The 18,714-nt window shown below is 36.7% G+C and overlaps 1 protein-coding gene across 2 annotated transcripts in view; it reads right to left on the bottom strand.

The window, feature by feature from the left end:
• Positions 1-18,714, bottom strand: part of GSK3B (glycogen synthase kinase 3 beta) — a 206,149-nt gene that overhangs the window by 121,183 nt on the left and 66,252 nt on the right. For both annotated transcript variants that reach the window (XM_059064749.2, XM_059064750.2), the window contains exon 2: positions 11,863-12,056. In XM_059064749.2, the coding sequence (XP_058920732.1) occupies positions 11,863-12,056 (194 nt within the window). The remainder of the gene's footprint in view (positions 1-11,862; positions 12,057-18,714) is intronic.

Below are 18,714 nucleotides of genomic sequence, written 5' to 3'. Positions count from 1 at the left end.
GACACTCACCCCCCAAGAAAATAAAGGGTATACAGACTGGGAAAGAGGCAAAACTATCTTTGTTCACAGATGACATTATTGTCCATGTAAAAAATCCCAAGGCATCAAAAACGAAAACCACCCTGGAATTAATAAGGGACTATAGCAGATTGCTGGATACAAGATTAAGGTACAAAAGTCAAGTGCTTTTTTATATACCAGCAATGAACAATTTACATTTGACATTTAAAAACACAATACAATTTACATTCGTACACAAAAAGAAGAAAAAGAAGGAATACTTAGGTACAAAGCAAACAAACTATATAAAAGATTTATATGAGGAAAACTATAAAGCTCTGAGGAAAGAAATCAAGGATCTAAATAAATGGAAACATATTTCATGTACATACAGAGGAGGACTGAATAGTCAAGATGTCAGTTCTTCCTAACATGATCTATAGATTTAATGCAATCCCAATCAAAATCCCAGCAAATTATTTTGTGGATATGGAACAGTCAACACAATACTGAAGAAGAGTCAAAAGACTGACACTAACTGACTTCAAGACTTATTATAAAGCTAGAGTAAAAATGGATATGATATTAGAGAAAGAACAAACAAATAGATCACTGGAACAGAAAAGAGAGTGCAGAAATAGCCACAGGTATAATTAACTGAACTTTGACAAAGGAACAAAGGCATTTCAAAGGAGAAAGGATAGTCTTTTCAACAAATAGTGCTGTAACAACTGAACAGTAAAGAAATGAATCTCTACACCGATCTTACATCTTTCACAAAAATTAACTCAAAATGGATCACATACCTAAATGTAAAAGGCAAAACTATAAAACACTACAAGATAATATGGGAGAAAATTTAGGTGTCCTCGTGTTTGGCAGTGACTTTTTAGATGCAACTCCAAAAGCACAATCCATGAAAGAAAAAAGTTGCAAATTGGACTTTTCACTAAAATTAAAAATTTCTGGTCTAAGACACTAATGTAAAGACAAGTCACAGACTGGGAGAAAAGCACTGTAAAACACTTATCTGATAAAGAATTGTTAACTAAAATATACAAAGAACCCTTAAAACTCAATAGAAGAAAACACTCAACCATTATTAGTAACAGGCAAAAGACTTGAAAAGACACCTCATCAAAGAAAGATATACGGATGGCATATACACATATGAAAAGACGCTCAACATCGGGAACTGCAAATTTAAACAACAGTGAGATACTACTGCACTCCTATTAGAATGGCTAAAACCCCAAACACTGATAACACCGAAGGCTGGTAACGATGCAGAGCAACAGGAACTCTCATCAGTGCTGGTGGGAATACAAAATTATTCTGCGCAGTCACTTTGAAGATAATTGGGCAGTTTCTTGAAAAACTGAACCATACTTTTACCATACAACTAGCAACTGTGCTACTTGGTATTTACCCAAATGACCTGAAAACTTATATCCACACAAAAACCTGCACATGAATGTTTAGAGCAACTTTATTCGTAATTGCCAAAACCTGGAAGCAACCAAGGTGTCCTTCAATAAGCAAATAAAAAAACCAAAATGTAGTATATGCATATAATTGTATTTTTTCAGAGACAAAAAGAAATGAGCTATCATGCCAAGAAAAGCTATGCAGGAACATTAAATGCATACTGCTAAGTGAAAAAAGTCAATCTGAAAAGGCTATGTATGTACTGTTTGATTCCAAGTATATGACATTCTAGAAGAGGCAAAACTACAGAAATAGTTTTTTTAAAAATCAATGGTTGTCAGTGTTGAGGTGAGGAAGGGGGGGATGAATAGGTGGAGCTCAGGGAATTTTTAGGGCAGTGAAACTGTTCTGCATGACACTGTAATGATGGAAACATGTCATTATACATTTGCCAAAGTCCACAGACTATACAACACAAATACTGAACCATAATGCAAACTATGGACTTTAATTACTACTAATACATCAATATTGCTACAATTGTAACAAATCTACATTAACGCAAAAGGTTGAAAACGGGGAAACTGAGGAGAAGAGTGTATACAGGAACACTGTACTTTCCATTCATTTTTCTGTAAAACTAAAACTGCTCAAAAAATAGTTATCTGTTAAAAAGAGAAAATTTTAAATTAAAAAAAATTTCTAGTGGGTAAAGAAATTCGACAGGGACTTCCCTGGTGTCACAGTGATTAAGAATCTGCCTGCCAATGCAGGGGACACAGGTTCGATCCCTGGTCCAGGAAGATCCCACATGCCAGGAAGCAACTTAAGCCTGTGCACCACAACTACTGAGCCTGCTCTCTAGAGTCCAAGAGCCACAACTACTGAAGCCCGCGAACCTAGAGCCCATGCTCCGTAACAAGAGAAGCCACCACAATGAGAAGCCCGCACACCACAACGAAGAGTAGTCCCCGATCGCCACAACTAGAGAAAGCCCACACGAAGCAACAAAGACCCAATGCAGCCAAAAATAATAATGAATTAATTAGTTAATTAATTGAAATAAAAAGAAATTCAACAGACATTTCTCCAAAGAACACATACTAATGGCCAATAAAAGATGAAGAGATACCCAACCTCATTAGCCATCAGGAAATTCAAATCAAGACAAGATGTATCAGTTTACTCTAAGACAGATATCATCAAAAACCAGATAATAACAAGTACTGGCAATGATGTGAAGAAACTGCAATGTTTATCCAGTGCTTGTGTATTGTAGAATGGTACAGTGGCTTTGGAAAACAAGTTCACACTTCCTCATAATGTTAAGCACAGAGTCACCATATGACCTACCATACTTCCAAGTATATACCCAAGAGAACTGTTAAAAAAAAAAAAAAAGTCCCCACAAAAACTTGTATGCAAATGTTCAGAGGAGCATCATTCATTATAGCCAAAAAATGAAGACAACTCAGATGTTCATCAACTGATGAATGGATAAACAAAATGCAGCATATCCATAAAATGGAATATTATTCATCCACAGTACAACGTGGATGAGACAGTACAACGTGGATGAACCTTGAATACATTATTCCAAGTGAAAGAAGACAGAAACAAAAAGGTCATATATTATGATTCCATTTATATGAAATGTCCAGAATGGACAAATCCACAGAGATAGAAAGTAGATAAGTGATTGCCAGGGCCTAGGGGAAGAGGAGGATGGGGAGGGACTATTAATAAGAATTGAATAGGGAACTATTAAAAGAGTTCCTTTTTTTTTTTTTTTTTTTTTTTCTTTTCTTTTTTTTTTTTTTAACATCTTTATTGGAAAAGAGTTCCTTTTTGAGGTGATGAAAATATTCTAGAATTAGCAGTGACAGTTGCACAACTCTGTGACTATATTGAAACCAATGTATATACTTCAAAAGGGTGAAAGAGTGTTTACTTTAAAAGGGTGAAATTTATGGTATAGGAATTATATCTCAATAAAACTGTTAATAAAAAAAGAATCAAGCAACTGTCCATCCACAAAAATTGCAAAGCCTTTAGTGAAACTGGTCAAAAGAACAGATCTAACTTCAGATACTAAATACTTCTTTGGAACTTACCACAGACATACAGGAATTTGAAAAGGTATAAACACTAAAGAATAATAAAATTAAAAGAAAAAAAGTGAGAAAACTCAGAAGTGTACTATGCCTCATATTAAAGTTTTTTTTTCTTTTTTCTTTTTACCTTTTGACCCCCTTCACCTATTTCTCCCACCTCCTGCCTCTGGCAACCACCAATCTGTTCTCTATATCTACAAGTTTGTTTTTTGTTGTTGCTGCTGTTCATTTTTTAAGATTTCATACATAAGAGACAGCATATGGCATTTTTGTTTTTCTGTCTGACTTATTTCACTTAGCATAATGCCCTCAAGGTTTATCCATGTTGCAACGTCAGGATTTCCTTCTCTTTATGGCTGAATAATGTTCCATTATACACACAACACACACACACACACACACACACACACCCCACAATTTCTTCATCCATTCATTCACTGATGGACACTTAGGTTGCTTCCATATCCTGACTATTGTAAATAATGCTGCAATGAACATAGGGTACATATATCTTTTCAAGTTAGTATTTTCATTTTCTTCAGATAAATATCCAAAAGTAGAATTGCTGGATCCTATGGTAGTTCTATTTTTAATATTTTGAGGAACCTCCATACTGTTTTCCATAGTGCCTATACCAATCTACATTCCCACAAACAGCACACAAATGTTCCCTTTCTCCGCATCCTTGCCAACACTTGTTATTTCTTGTCTTTTTCATGATACCCATTCTAAAATGGTGTGAAGTGATATCTCATTGTGGTTTTGATTTGCCTTTCCCTGATGATTAGTGATGTTGAGCATCTTTTCATGTACTTGTCAGCCATCTGTATGTCTTCTTCAGAAAAATGTCTATTCAGGTCCTGTGCCCATTTTTTAATTGGATTGTTGGGGTTTTTTTTTTTATATTACCCTGTTATCAGACATATGATTTACAAATATTTTATCCCATTCAGTGGGCTGCCTTTTAATTTTGTTGATGGTTTCCTTGGCTGTGCAGAAGCTTTTTAGTTTGATGTAGTCCCACTTGTTTATTTTTGCTTTTGTTGCCTCTGGTTTTGGTGTCAGATTCAAAAAATCATCACCAAGACCTACATCAAGGAGTTTACCATTTATGTTTTCTTCCAGGAGTTTTATGGTTTCAGGTCTTACATTCAGGTCTTTAATCCATTTTGAGTTAATTTTTGTGTATGGTATAAGACAGTTGTCAAGTTTCATTCTTTTGCATGTGGCTCTTCAGTTTTCCCAACACCATTTATTGAAAAGGCTGTCCTTTCCCTGCTGTATATTCTTCTCTCCGCCACTGTAAATTAATTGGCCATGTGTGGGTTTATTCCTGGATTCTCTATTCTGTCCCACTGATCTATGTGTCTGGTTTTATGCTAATACCATATTGCTTTAATTGCTGTAACTGTATAATATAGTTTGAAATCATGAAGCATTATATCTCCAGCTTTGTTCTTCTTTCTCAAGAATGCTTTGACTATTTGAGGTTTTTGTGGTTCTATACAAATTTTAGGATTATTTGTTCTATCTTTGAAAAATGACACTGGAATTTTGATAGGGACTGCAGTGAATCCGTAGATTGTTTTGGGTAGTATGGACATTTAAACAATATTGATTCAATCCATGAACACATAATATCTTTCCATTTATTTGTGTCTTCAACAATTTCTTTCATTAATGTCTTATGAGTTTTCAATATACAGGTCTTTCATTTCCTTGGTCAAATATATTCCTAGGTATTTTATTCTCTTCAGTGCAACTGTTAATGAGATTGTTTTCTTTATTTCTCTTTCTGATAGTTTGTTATTAGTATACAGAAATGCAAGAGATTTGTGTGCACTGATCTGTATCCTGCAACTTTACTGAATTGGTTTATTCTAACAGTTTTTTTTTTTAATGGAGTCTTTAGGATTTTCCATACGTAATATTATGTCATCTGCAAACAGTGACAGTTTTATTTCTTCCTTTCCAATTTGGATGAGTTTTACTCCTTTTTCTTGCCTAATTGCTCTGGCCACCACCTATTAAGTTTTATTTCTCTTTCTCTCAAGCCATTCAAGCCACTGAAAGGCAGAAAGAAGACATTCAGGACCACAATATCACACCTCCATTTTTTTCTCTCTGGAATAATGGAGGCAATAAAACTATATATAATTTTAAAGAAAAATCAATAGAATCCTAACCAATAAACCTTTGTACAGTCTCTGAAAATTCAACTCAATTTGAAAAAACATTTTACCAGTCATCCTACATAGGCACTTGGCAAAGTAGCATAAAATAGTCTATATCCTTACGAAGTTTGGTATGTCAACTATGAAAATGTGCCTCTCAGATAGCCCACTGCAGTAAACATTATTGACCAATGGTCCCAGCTGCTGAGCTCTCAAAGCTATTCTCTTGTTTGGGGCCAAGCCAAGCTTCTCATGAGCTGTTCCCTGCCAATGACTCAGCATGGCAGACATATTTAATGAAGCTCTTTTCCCAGGAGACACTGGACTCCTCTGATGGTTTAACCTTGCACTGAAAAAAATCCAAAGTAAATAGCAGTTTGTAGTAATTCAGAAGCCTAAAATTAAAACCAATAGAACTTAATTATAAGGAGTTTTAAAATTTAGTAAATGTTCTCATAATACATAGTTTCATTTGATTCACACAACGTTGGAGTAAAAAGGGAGCACAATACTTATTGAGTTCTTTTATGCACCAAACACTGGACTAGGGCATTGCTGTAGTAACAGCATTCCCATTGTACACATGATGAAATTGAAGCTCATAAAGTTAATGGATATGCTTAAGCTTACAAAACTAATAGTGGACCAAGGTCTTATTTCTCCTTTGTTGTCTCCAGAATATCATACAGAAAATAATCATATCCCTAAGGACTGAGCCCAGACATTCTCCTCACTCTCCAGAATGGTATATATTAAAAGTAGGGCTCAAACTCTCTATTCACAACAGAACAACAGTGACACTTCACTTCACCCCCACATCCTAACTACAGAACAAATGAAACTAAGCAGGACACCTGAAACCTATGACTTAGTTCAAAGGAGAACTGAAATTAATAGTTAATGAAGCTAAGATTACTAATTAATTAAAATGTAGCTTACTGATTTTCAAATTGGAAAAGCCAGCCTCAACAACCATCTGTAGCCTTTGGGATTGATTAATCTTCTCCCTGCTCTAATATCAAAGGTCTCCTACATTAGGTACCTAGCTGGACTCTACCCCTAATACCACAATAGCATTTTCTATCACAAGCACTTTCTAACTGGCCAATTGAAGTTGCTTAATTTTAGTTATTTGCCACAGTATGATGTGTCCAGAAGGAAAAAAGTATTCAAATTGTAAGTAAAACGCTACTGAAATGAAACTTGTTACACCAGAAATTCTTTTAAAAAAAAAAGGTTCAGTATCTTAGATATAGTTTTCATGACTACAGTGCAAGGATAATTACTCTTGTTTTCTTTCTATCTCTGACCATTCTTTCTCTTCTTGTTTTTTAACCACAACAAACTGCCTCTCACTGACACCAGCAGGTTAAATACGTTGGTTTATGTAATTGTGCAAGAAGATCCTATTCCACCTTTTCCTGAAAATACATAATTATTTAATGCAAAATACATGATTATTTAATCCTAGGTAGCAGCTACGTAGAAATTACAAATGTGAAACTACAGAATTTTAAGTTGTCAGAAAAATGCCTATTTTATGATAATCAAGAGCAATGAATTGGTCAATACACCAAATTTTATATTTTTGGAAACAGCTAACATTTAGCAAGGAGAACAAAGAATACTTAAGTTTCACAAAGAAAAGGTGATACACTGGAAAGAACTGAGCCTGGTGTCACACAGCCTGCCACGTTATAGCATTTAGCAGAAAAAAATAAAAAGCAAAACAAAATTATTTAATAGCAACAGAAGCAATAAAATACTTAGGAATAAGCTTAATAAGAAATGTCAAAGCCTATATAAAGTAAAACTCCTAAAAGATACAAAAGTAAACTTGAACAAATGGAAAGGCATCTCTTATTCCTGGATAAGGTAATTCAGCATCATGGACAGGTGATTTAACTCCCTAAGTTAGTTTATAAAGTTGATGAAATTCCAATTAAAAATATCAACGAGGGCTTCCCTGGTGGCGCAGTGGTTTAGAGTCTGCCTGCCAATGCGGGGGATACGGGTTCATGCCCTGGTCTGGGAAGATCCCACATTCCACAGAGAGGCTGGGCCCGTGAGCCATGGCCGCTGAGCCTGCGCGTCCAGAGCCTGTGCTCCACAACGGGAGAGGCTACAGCAGTGAGAGGCCCGTGTACCGCAAAAAAAAAAAAAAAAATCAACAAGCTTTTTCATGGAGTTAGTCAAACTGATACCAAAGTTCATCGGGAAAAATAAACATCCAAAAATAGCTAGAAAACATGAAAAAGAAAAGTTGCACAGGTAGATTAGCCTTACCAGACACTGAAATATACTATAGAGCTCTATAATTAAAACAAGGTGGTACTGACTTAGGTATATGCAAATGACCTAGTAGAACAGAATGGAAAGTCCAGAAATAGACCAAATTATGTGTGGAAATTCAGCATATAATAACAACAGCATCTCAAATCACTGGAACAAACAGTTTTTTAATAAATGAGACAAATGATTAATGATTTAGAAAGAATAAAATTACATCAATAACTCCTACCATACATAGGAATAAACTCCACACACAGGAACAAACTTCAAATGGATCAGGGATCTAACTGTAAAAAGTGAAAACTTACAACTGCTAGAAAATATGGATGAATGTCTCTTTAACCTGAGGAAAAGTCTTTCTATAAGACTTTATAAGGAAGAGGCTTTCTAATCACAAATAAAATCCAGATATGATAAAAGTGGACATTAAACACATGAAAAGATGTTAAACTACATTCATAAGATTGTAAATTAAAACTACAATGAGATACCATTTCTCACCTATCAGATTGGCAAAAACTGAAAAAGTAAATCAATGCATGTTGTCAAAGCTTGTGGGTAAATAAGCATTCATATATTACTAGAGAGAATGCAAATCTGTACAAGCTCTTATACAGGGGAATTTAGCAATATCATACAAAACTACATATATGTTTATGTTTTCATTCAGCAGCCCTATTCTCTTAATTTATTGTGAAGATACACATCTAATAAAAAATACCAATGCACAAAGTTTTTCATAACAGCCCCCTTGGAGATTACAAAATATTGAAAAGCAATTCAATATCCATACAGAAGAATGCTTGGAATCAACTCTGCAATACTATGAAGCTCTAAAAAGGATGAGAAAAATCTCTTAACTGATAAAGCAATGACTTTCAGGAACTATGATTAACAGAAAAGGAAAGTACAAAAGAGTATCTCTAATACTACACTTTGTGTAAGAAAGAAACCAAGAGAACTACAGTCACCCTCTGCATTCATGGATTCCGCAACCAGGGATTCAGCCAAGCTGGGATCAAAAATATTCAGGGACAGGGGCTTCCCTGGTGGCGCAGTGGTTGAGAATCCGCCTGCCGATGCAGGAGACACGGGTTCGTGCCCTGGTCCGGGAGGATCCCACATGCCGCGGAGCAGCTGGGCCCGTGAGCCATTGCCGCTGAGCCTGCGCGTCCGGAGCCTGTGCTCCGCAACGAGAGAGGCCACAACAGTGAGAGGCCCGCATACCGCAAAAAAAAAAAAAAAAAAAAAAAAAAAAAAATATTCAGGGAGGAAAAGCTCTGGAAAGTTCCAAAAATCAAAACCTCAATTTGCCACATCAGCAACTATTTACATAGTATTTAAATTGTATTTACAACTATTCACATAGCATCAACAAGGTATTATAAGTAACCTAGAGATGATTTAAAGTATATGGGAGTATGAGCTTAGGTTATATGGAAATACCACACCATTTTATATACGGGACTAGAGCATCTGCAGATTTTGGTACCCACTGGGGGTCCCGGAACCAGTCCACTGTGGATACCAAGGGATGATTGTACACTTACTGCTCATTTGTGCAAAAGAAACCCAGAAAAAAATAAATCAGAACATAATGAGATTGGCTTTCTAGAGGGAGTGAGTGGAAACAAGACAGAGGGATTGACATTTGTGTATCTCTGACTTTTAGAACCACATTAGAGTTTCACAAACCGAAAATATAAATTTTTTTTAAAAGTCAAAAAGAATGGGGATAAAGTGCCACAAAGGGATACATACAAAACCAGATGAACCAAAGTGTATTTCAGCTGAATAAGTTAACTATGATAAAGGGAAAAATTAAAATTATTTTTAAAAGCAAGAAAAAGAAGAACTAACCAAAGTATCTTCTGAACAGAATATACTGGTTTGATACAGCAATGATAAAATGTAATAAAGCACTCTGGAGTCAGACTGCTTGGATTCAAATACCTGCCCATCTATCTACTTGCTAACTGTATGACCCTGAACAAGTTAATTTATAATCTCTTTGTGTGTAGGTTTCCTTATCTGAATAATAACAGTACCAATATCACAGTACTAACGGTAAAGCTCCTATAAAACTACTCATGTAAAAGCCTTAGATCACCTGGCATATTTTAAGGATTTGATAAGTATTTGCTATCAGCAACTATTAATTCAAAAACACATTAAGTGTGTGGATATCCTGGAGACACACATAATAAAAATGGAGTCCTTTCATGAAAAAATTTGGAATTTCCTAGTTTATGAACAAGTGTTCAAGGAATCTAGACTAGCAAGATCCATAGGGCTGGCTGGAATCATCTGGGAAATTTCATAAAGGAAAAATCTGACATGGATCTTTATATATGCACAGGGTTTAGACAGCAGGAGAATGTGAGTGACAGAAGGGAAACAATAAAAGCAGAGAGGCCATAAAAATCAATATATCTCAAAGACAGTGATACATAAGGTATGTAAAAGCTGAATATCTGGAGATAAGGCAAGACTATGGAAGCTCCCGAATGTACAATTAAAACTGGGCAGGCTTTATTTTCTAGGCTATGAGGAACCCATAGAAGATTTGTGTGTAGGAAAAACAACATGACCAAACTGAACTGTGGGATTATTCTAATGTTGGTATGCAGAAGGACTGGAAGTGAGAAGATCAGAGGCAAGAGTCTTACTAGTGGTTAAGCCAAATAATGACAAACGTCTGGCTAGAATAGCAGTGAGGAGAAAAGGAAAGAAGGTATAGCTCAACAAGGCAGTGAGGGGAAAAAAAAAAAAAAAATCAACCAAATTTGGTAATCACTGGATATGAGGTATGAGAGAATGAAAGAGCCTGAATGACAGGTAAATGAGAAAACCATCAGAAGGAAAGAGCCACAAGGAATGGGAACCAATAGAAAGGATTTCCTTTAAGATTTAAAGTTTAAGTCAGAGTTAGATAAGAAACCTTGCCAATATGAAATAACGGTACCTTCAGATATCAAGATCCAGTGGGCACTGTGCAACATGGGACTAGTGCTTGGGAGAGAGAGAACTGAAGACAAAAACTTTAGAATTTAAAAAAAAAATCTCTTTAGAAAGTTCAAGACATTCTGGAGCATACAGATACTAGGCTGTGTGCTATTTCAGAGCAGTGATCACCTCTTATTTTTTTTTTAATCCCTTAATGTTTAGCACAGTTCCTAGTACACAGGAGTCTCTCAGTAAAACGTTGCAGAGGTGGGAAGGGAACAGAGTTGCATGGCTTGTTAATGGCAGAGCCTTGATTAGAGCACAGGTCTCACTGCTTCTCCACTATACCATAACGTACAGATGACTCTGACCTTCTATGTACAGGACACCCTAAAGAGACGGTGTAAGAAATAAAAATAAACTGAACCGTGGGACTGCTTTCTAGGGGCAGGTGAAAGGGAGACATAGGAAGATAGCAAAGAAAGGTCAGTTATGGGGGAAAAATATGATAGTGTTGTAACACAGACTCAAAGGAAATTTGTCAAGAGAGGAAGCATAGTCAACTGTATCAAATGATCATATGCTATAGGTAATGTTTCTCTGGTCTCCCACACCAATGACAACCAAGGCAGAGAAAAGTCACATTTTAAAATAGAAATTAAGAAATTTTAATCTACATTTCACAGCATTTTAAATACATATGTTACTCACAGCAGTTCAAAAAAAATATCGCAATCTTCAGTAAATTTTATCTCTACTAATACACAATGTGAAATAAAGTCACTACAGGAGTTGAGCTGAATAAAAATGTTCAATAAATGAAATTTAAAGCAAAGAGAAACAATTGAAAAAATAATTATTTACATGTATTGACAGCAACAAAATACATGAAATACTTAAGGTCTTACCTTAAATCTCTTGTCCTGTAATACTTTCTTGATGGCAACCAGTTCTCCTGAATCACAAAGTTTGGCTTGATATACCACACCAAATGACCCATTCCCAATCACTTTAGTGTCTGTATAGCTGACTTCTTGTGGTCTGTCTGGACCCTGACCAGGAGTTGCCACCACTGTGGTCACCTTGCTGCCATCCTTGTCTCCTAAAAGAAATAAGGGATAGAAAAATGAGAACTGTAAAGAATTCAACAGAGAATTGCCAAAGTATACCAAGTAAACTATATTCTTTACTACAAATTATTTTTAAATGCTCATCTTAGTTTATCACATAGTATTACTTCAACTATTTGTTTCAATTATAAGTAATTATTTTAACCACCATTTATTCACTCATTCCATAGACCAAACACCATGCTTAGTTTATATATATGACTTCATTTAATGAAAACAACCCCATGAAGTAGACAGAACTGTTCCTATATTAAACATAATGAGAAGAATGTTACATTTGTTCAGTCAAAAGGTGAATGATGGACCCACCAAAGAATCCTTATCTGTCCAACTCTAAAAGCCCTAATTCTTTCCTCAGGGCTTTCTTATTTTACTTGAAAATAAGATAAGTGCAATTGAAAAAGTCTAAATATGCTGACTCTATTCAGACCACTCTCCCTTTAGGAATGTAAGGCTTTGAGTTTTTGCTTCTCCGTGTCTTATTTCTTCTTAAGAAAATAATGATGCCTTTCCAAGAAAGGTCTGATGGGTAAAAGAAATAGGGGAATGTTAAATTTGGGGGTAAGAGATGCAAAACTTAAAAGAAAAATCAAACCCATTCTGAACTGAGCCTCATTCATAACTAGCTCTCCATCTCTGGGGTCTCTGCCCACTCATGACCGTCTCCTTACCTCTTCTGCCTTCCCTCCCCGCCAGTAACAATCCAAAGACTCTCTTCAATTCAAGCTCAAGAGCCACCTCCTTCTTGACTAAGCACAGTTCATATCTCGGAATTCTTAAACTATTCTAAACCATTCTATACTACCTAGCACTTAATTTTAAGAAGCTTTAAATTGTTCTTTTAGTGATTTCAGAATACACAGAGATTCTAGGGACTACAATCTTTGTGAAGTAGCAATTATGACTTTGTGCTTCTTCTCTCTTTCCTGACAAATCTAAAACCAATTCTCAGTACAATGTAAGTCCTTAGGCTCACTGACTAAACTTCACTTCTTTTTCTTCTCTCTCTTACTCTTCTATTATAGCAATTTTATTTTTAAGATGCTCAATGAATTCATACTAACCTCATAGAAGAAAAATAATGTAATATTTAACCCTAGATATCAAACAAAACAACAACAACAAAAACCCCTGCTCACTATCTTAGTAAAAATTAAAAGGTCTACTCTGTTCTCTTTCGAGCAGTTAGAGAAACTGCTGAGAACTCTTACAGACTATACTCTCCCATTAGTAGGAAATCCTGGGTATACAAGGAACAATGACTCTTTCTGCCTAAGCATCCTGGAATTTTTGTTCAGAAATCAACAAGCTCTTCAGACTGCTCCATCAGAGATCTGAAATAGCAGAGCTGTAAAGAATGGCAAGGTAACAACACCGGGGGTGACTTGGTATGAGCATTAGTAATGCATGGGACAGTCAGCAGCTAGTGTGCCAAGGAAAAGCATGTCACCATTTGGCACTGCAATTTGCTGACTCAGCAATAAAATAACAGCTGTATAAAATTTCACTGTACAAAAGAACTTTCCGATTGTTTCATCTACTCTAATACTTAAATGGAGGGCCATGTTTACTATGCAGATAAGGAAAGTAAGAGAGATTAACTTGTCCAATATCATAAAGCTTTAAGTAACAGAACTCTTCACTCACGTCAGGCTGCCTCTGCCATATTTTACAACCTTCTTACTACAGCTGAAAGACCAACTTCATATACCATTACCAACACCCCCCACCAAGAAGCAGATGTTTCTAAAAATATAATGTAAAAAAGGTCAGCTCCAGAATAATAGTAAGAGAATACATGAATAATCTTTTGTAGTTTTCAGTCCTCAATTATTCATTTAGCTAAAGAGCTTTTTCCAAAGATACTTTGGCAACATTAGAGTTTGAAAGTTATCCCAAAGCAAAAGCATATGGAAAACAAAAATGTAAAATAATTGATTCTGTGATGTTCAAACAATTTAACTTTTTTTTTTTTTTTTTTTTTTTGTGGTACGCGGGCCTCTCACTGTCGTGGCCTCTCCCGTTGCGGAGCACAGGCTCTGGACGCGCAGGCTCAGCGGCCATGGCTCACGGGCCCAGCCGCTCCGCGGCATGTGGGATCTTCCCGGACCGGGGCACGAACCCGTGATCCCTGCATTGGCCGGCGGATTCTCAACCACTGCGCCACCAGGGAAGCCCAAACAATTTAACTTTTGCTACTAGAAATTGCATAACTTTGGATCTTAACAACAGAGCAGCATTTTAAACACTTCTACCAAGAAACCAAAATCCTCATGAAAAGCTAGAATTCATAACAGACATGCCTCATTAAAAAATAAAAATAAAACGTCACCACTTTGAGCAATATTGAATTTCCTAGAATGCATGGTATCATGAGGTTCACACCAACTACAATAAAATTGGTCTGGGCTTCCCTGGTGGCGCGGTGGTTTAGAATCCGCCTGCCGACGCAGGGGACACGGTTTTCTGCCCCGGTCCAGGAGGATCCCGCATGCCGCGGAGCGGCTAGGCCCGTGAGCCATGGCCGCTGAGCCTGAGCGTCCGGAGCCTATGTTCCGCAACGGGAGAGGCCACAACAGTGAGAGGCCCGCGTAACGCAAAAAAAAAAAAAAAAAAAAAATTGGTCCCTAAAAAAGGCCACTGTCTCTCAGGAGCAACAACAGCAAAGCAGTGGGAACAGCTCAGTTTCAGGAACTCTCTTTTGGCCAGAGAACTCCTGGGATCCTCTATTACAATTAAAATTCACTCAGGTGGTATGAATTTCGTATTCTGATTAGAACATAGAATTAAATCCCCTATTCTTTAGCACAGTGGATAAATCTTAAGTATATTCACCACAAAAGACTCCTCATAAAGCAATGGAAAGGTGGTATGCAACAAAACAAACATTTTCAATTGAAGGCTGTTAAATATAGAATACAATTTTACAAAGCCCCTTAGATGTATCCCAAAATGATGTGTGCAGCCTTGTTCTCAGTCTCTCAAACACAGCAACACCTTGTGGTTACATTTTTTTGTCTTCTGAAGTCACTCCTCAGAACAATCGATCCATCCAAAATCCAAAAGGCCACTTCCGGCATATGTAAATATTTAGGAGGTATCTGACACTGACATTCTAATTTTAGTATTTCTTAATGATTCAGAGCTGAGAAAAAGCAACTGTGACCCTTTTTAACTAGGAGGCTTTTAGAGATGTTAATAAGTCATACTACTAAATAAACTGAATAAAGTCAGCAATGACTATCTATATTAAATCTTCCTTTACCTCCAGAAGAATGTTTCCTGTGTAGAAATAACAGAAAATTAAAAGTCTACAAAGCCCAGAGAAACCAGCACACCCAGTATGACACAAGGAAGATACAAGGTATTTTTATGAAGCTTTTTAACCTAACAATAGGATTAGTAAGGAACCTAGCTCTGACTACTGTTTCTCATGAAGAGATATAACAGATAGCTATTTTTATGAATGTTCAACAGCAATATACCAGTCTACTGAAAAATATTATTACATAAATTACTTAAGAGAACCAAAAAACCTTATTTTCAGGCATGATTAAGATAGTCTGAAGGGGAAACACTGACCACTGTCAAATTTTCAGGTTTTTAAATTAAAGTTCAAACAACTCTTTATCCTAAGTATATGGCTAAGGAACTTCTATTAAAGCAAGATGTCCTCCCCCAGATAAACACAACAGCTTGGAAACATGAAAACAACATAAAAATTAATAAGCAAAAGAAATAAGAAACAAGGAACTGAGGTCCACAGAAAATCAGAGTTAGACAAATTCTAAAATAAACTTATTATCGTCAAGAAATAGGGCCTCTACTCTATGACGTGAAAGCTCTAGCGAGAGTGCAACTGCTCTCATACCTTGGAGTAAAACTATGAAGAAAGAAAGGGAATGCAAACGAAGCAGCTGAATCAGTCAAATCAACCCTTATGTCAACAGCAAGATAAACAATTTTAGGACAATTTCTATGTAAGTTGTGATAAATATCTTTCTGGCAGGACCTTTCCCCTTAGACATGATTCATCTCCACATGATTCTATCTAAAGAACTGGAAACAAAAAACAAAAAATTACTGAATTTCCTTTGGGGATAGGAAGAGTAAACAAGGAGAGGCAGGGAAAACAAAATGGACAGATGTTATACATGAGCTGGCTTTTGCAGATGTTTTCCTGTATATCGCTTCTAGAAATGAAAGGAAAACATAGGGTGATAGAGGATAAAGATGAGACAGAAAAGACTCCCAAGTCCTTGAGAGCACAATAATACCACATTTTCAATCACAGGCAGATACCATGACAATGGGATTAACAAGCATCAAATCTGAAGAACCATAAAATTAATCTTAAGAAAAAAAATCAGTCAAGTTTCTGTGCTTAAAGAGAGGCATAATGGGGGCTTCCCTGGTGGTGCAGTGGTTGAGAGTCCGCCTGCCGATGCAGGGGACACGGGTTCGTGCCCCGGTCCGGGAAGATCCCATGTGCCGTGGAGCGGCTGGGCCCGTGAGCCATGGCCACTGAGCCTGTGCGTCCGGAGCCTGTGCCCCGCAACGGGAGAGGCCTCAGCAGTGAGAGGCCCGCATACCACAAAAAAAAAAAAAAAAAAAAAAAAAAGAGAGAGGCATAATGGTGTTAATATGGGCTCTGAAGTCAGACCAAGGTTTGAATCACATATTCTACCACTTAGTATCTATAAAATGTAAATAGCTGCTACTTCGTAGGATTGTTGTAATGATTAAGTAACACAGGTTAAGCAGTTTTGTTTTGTTTTGTTTTTTAAGTACATGCCATATAGTCAGTGCTCAATAAATTATAGTTTCTCTGAACAATTATTGGTAGTGGGAATTGAAAAAAAAAAATTCTTCTGCTATGCTCTTTTACCACCAGGTACATGCCCTACTACAGTGCTTACCACAATGTTCTATAATTATTAAGAGTCTGAGCCCCCCCACTTGACTATGAGCTCTTAGGAAAGCCAGACATTACCTAAATCATTTAGATTTATTTCCCTAGTACTTATTAGCAGAGGGTTTGGCACAATGCAGGTGGCTCAGCAAACGTCTGCTCTTGAATTTATATAAAAATCACTCAAGCAGAATTATTAGGATTTGGGAACTGACTACTTCCTGCTAAACAGTTAGCAGTGTTTTGACTTCTTACACTTGCCATTGATCAGATACAACTCCCTAGGGATAAGGTATATAGAAGCCTTACAAATAGCAAAACAGAATGGAGGGTTTACTGAAAACATGGCAACAACAAGCAGCCAAAACAAATAACACAATTTGCCACATGTGTATCTATTTACAGGTAGGAGAATTACTCTGTTCATAGCCCTTTTCCAAATAATTTTGGTTTCTTCGGAGCATCAATATGCAGCAATGGATAAGAACTGGGCGGGGAACATCTCTGAGGTCTGAAGCTCAATTTACATCGATACATATATAAGTTTATTCCTTGAGTACTATTTTACAGTTTGCAAGCACCACTCACAGTGGACTTAAAGAGTCACCTGGGAGAGTTTACTAAAAATGAAGATTCTAGAATTTCACCACTAGAAAGACTCAGTAAATCTGCAGTAGGGCTCAGAAAACTGTATTTTTAATAAGCACCCCGCCCCCCGCCCCAAGCCCCAATGATTCTTAATGCAGTTCTAGCTGTCATTCTTTTTTTTTTTTTAGCTGAGTTGGGTCTTTGCTGCTCTTTGTTGCTGAGCGTGGCTTTCTCTAGTTGCGAAGAGTGGGGGCTACTCTTCGACATGGTGCGCGGGCTTCTCATTGCGGTGGTTTCTCTTGTTGCAGAGCACGGGCTCTAGGCGTGCGGGCTTCAATAGTTGTGGCTCACGGGCTCTAGAGCACAGGCTCAGTAGTTGTGGCCCACGGGCTTAGTTGCTCCGCGGCATGTGGGATCTTCCCAGACCAGGGCTTGAACATGTGTCCTCTGCATTGGCAGGCGGATTCTTAACCACTGCACCACCAGGGAAGCCCCTAGCTACCATATTGTGAGAAAGAACCATAATACCATTTAATTCGTACAACTTTGTGATGTACTCAGATAATCATTTAACAAATGGGAGAAACTAGGGTATTTGAAAGGTTCATTGGTAATTTGCTGAAAGTAACCCCCCTTCAATAAAGTGTACCCAAAGGATTCAGACCTATCCATTTACTCTAAAACCTATACCCTACTACACTACTTTGCTTAAGACTATGCCATGAAAATAACACACAGCGGTCAAGGTCCTAAAATCAACTTTCTATTTTCAGCAAAACTGAAAATTTTAAATATTTTACAGAAGATTCTGATGCAAAACTCTTACTTCAAGTTATCTATACTCCTTTTGAACTAATTTTAATTTACTCAATTTTTAAATCTTCTCTTAAAACCCAAATTTTACTTTAAACCAAAAACCAGAATGAACCATGCTAATTTTCAACAGCCTGAATTTAAATATCATTTTACTCATGAACCATGAACTGGAATCAAGCATATTTTTTCCTTTTTTCTAACTCAAGTGAACTGGAATAAAATCAAACCAAACCGAAAATTAATAAATATTTTACTTGGTCTTGGGCCTTCACTTGAAACAATATCAAGATGTATCAATATTTTAGAAACAGGTT

Source organism: Kogia breviceps, chromosome 5, assembly GCF_026419965.1.
Source record: "Kogia breviceps isolate mKogBre1 chromosome 5, mKogBre1 haplotype 1, whole genome shotgun sequence".
NCBI lineage: Eukaryota > Metazoa > Chordata > Mammalia > Artiodactyla > Physeteridae > Kogia > Kogia breviceps.
This window is presented reverse-complemented; position numbering and strand designations above follow the sequence as displayed.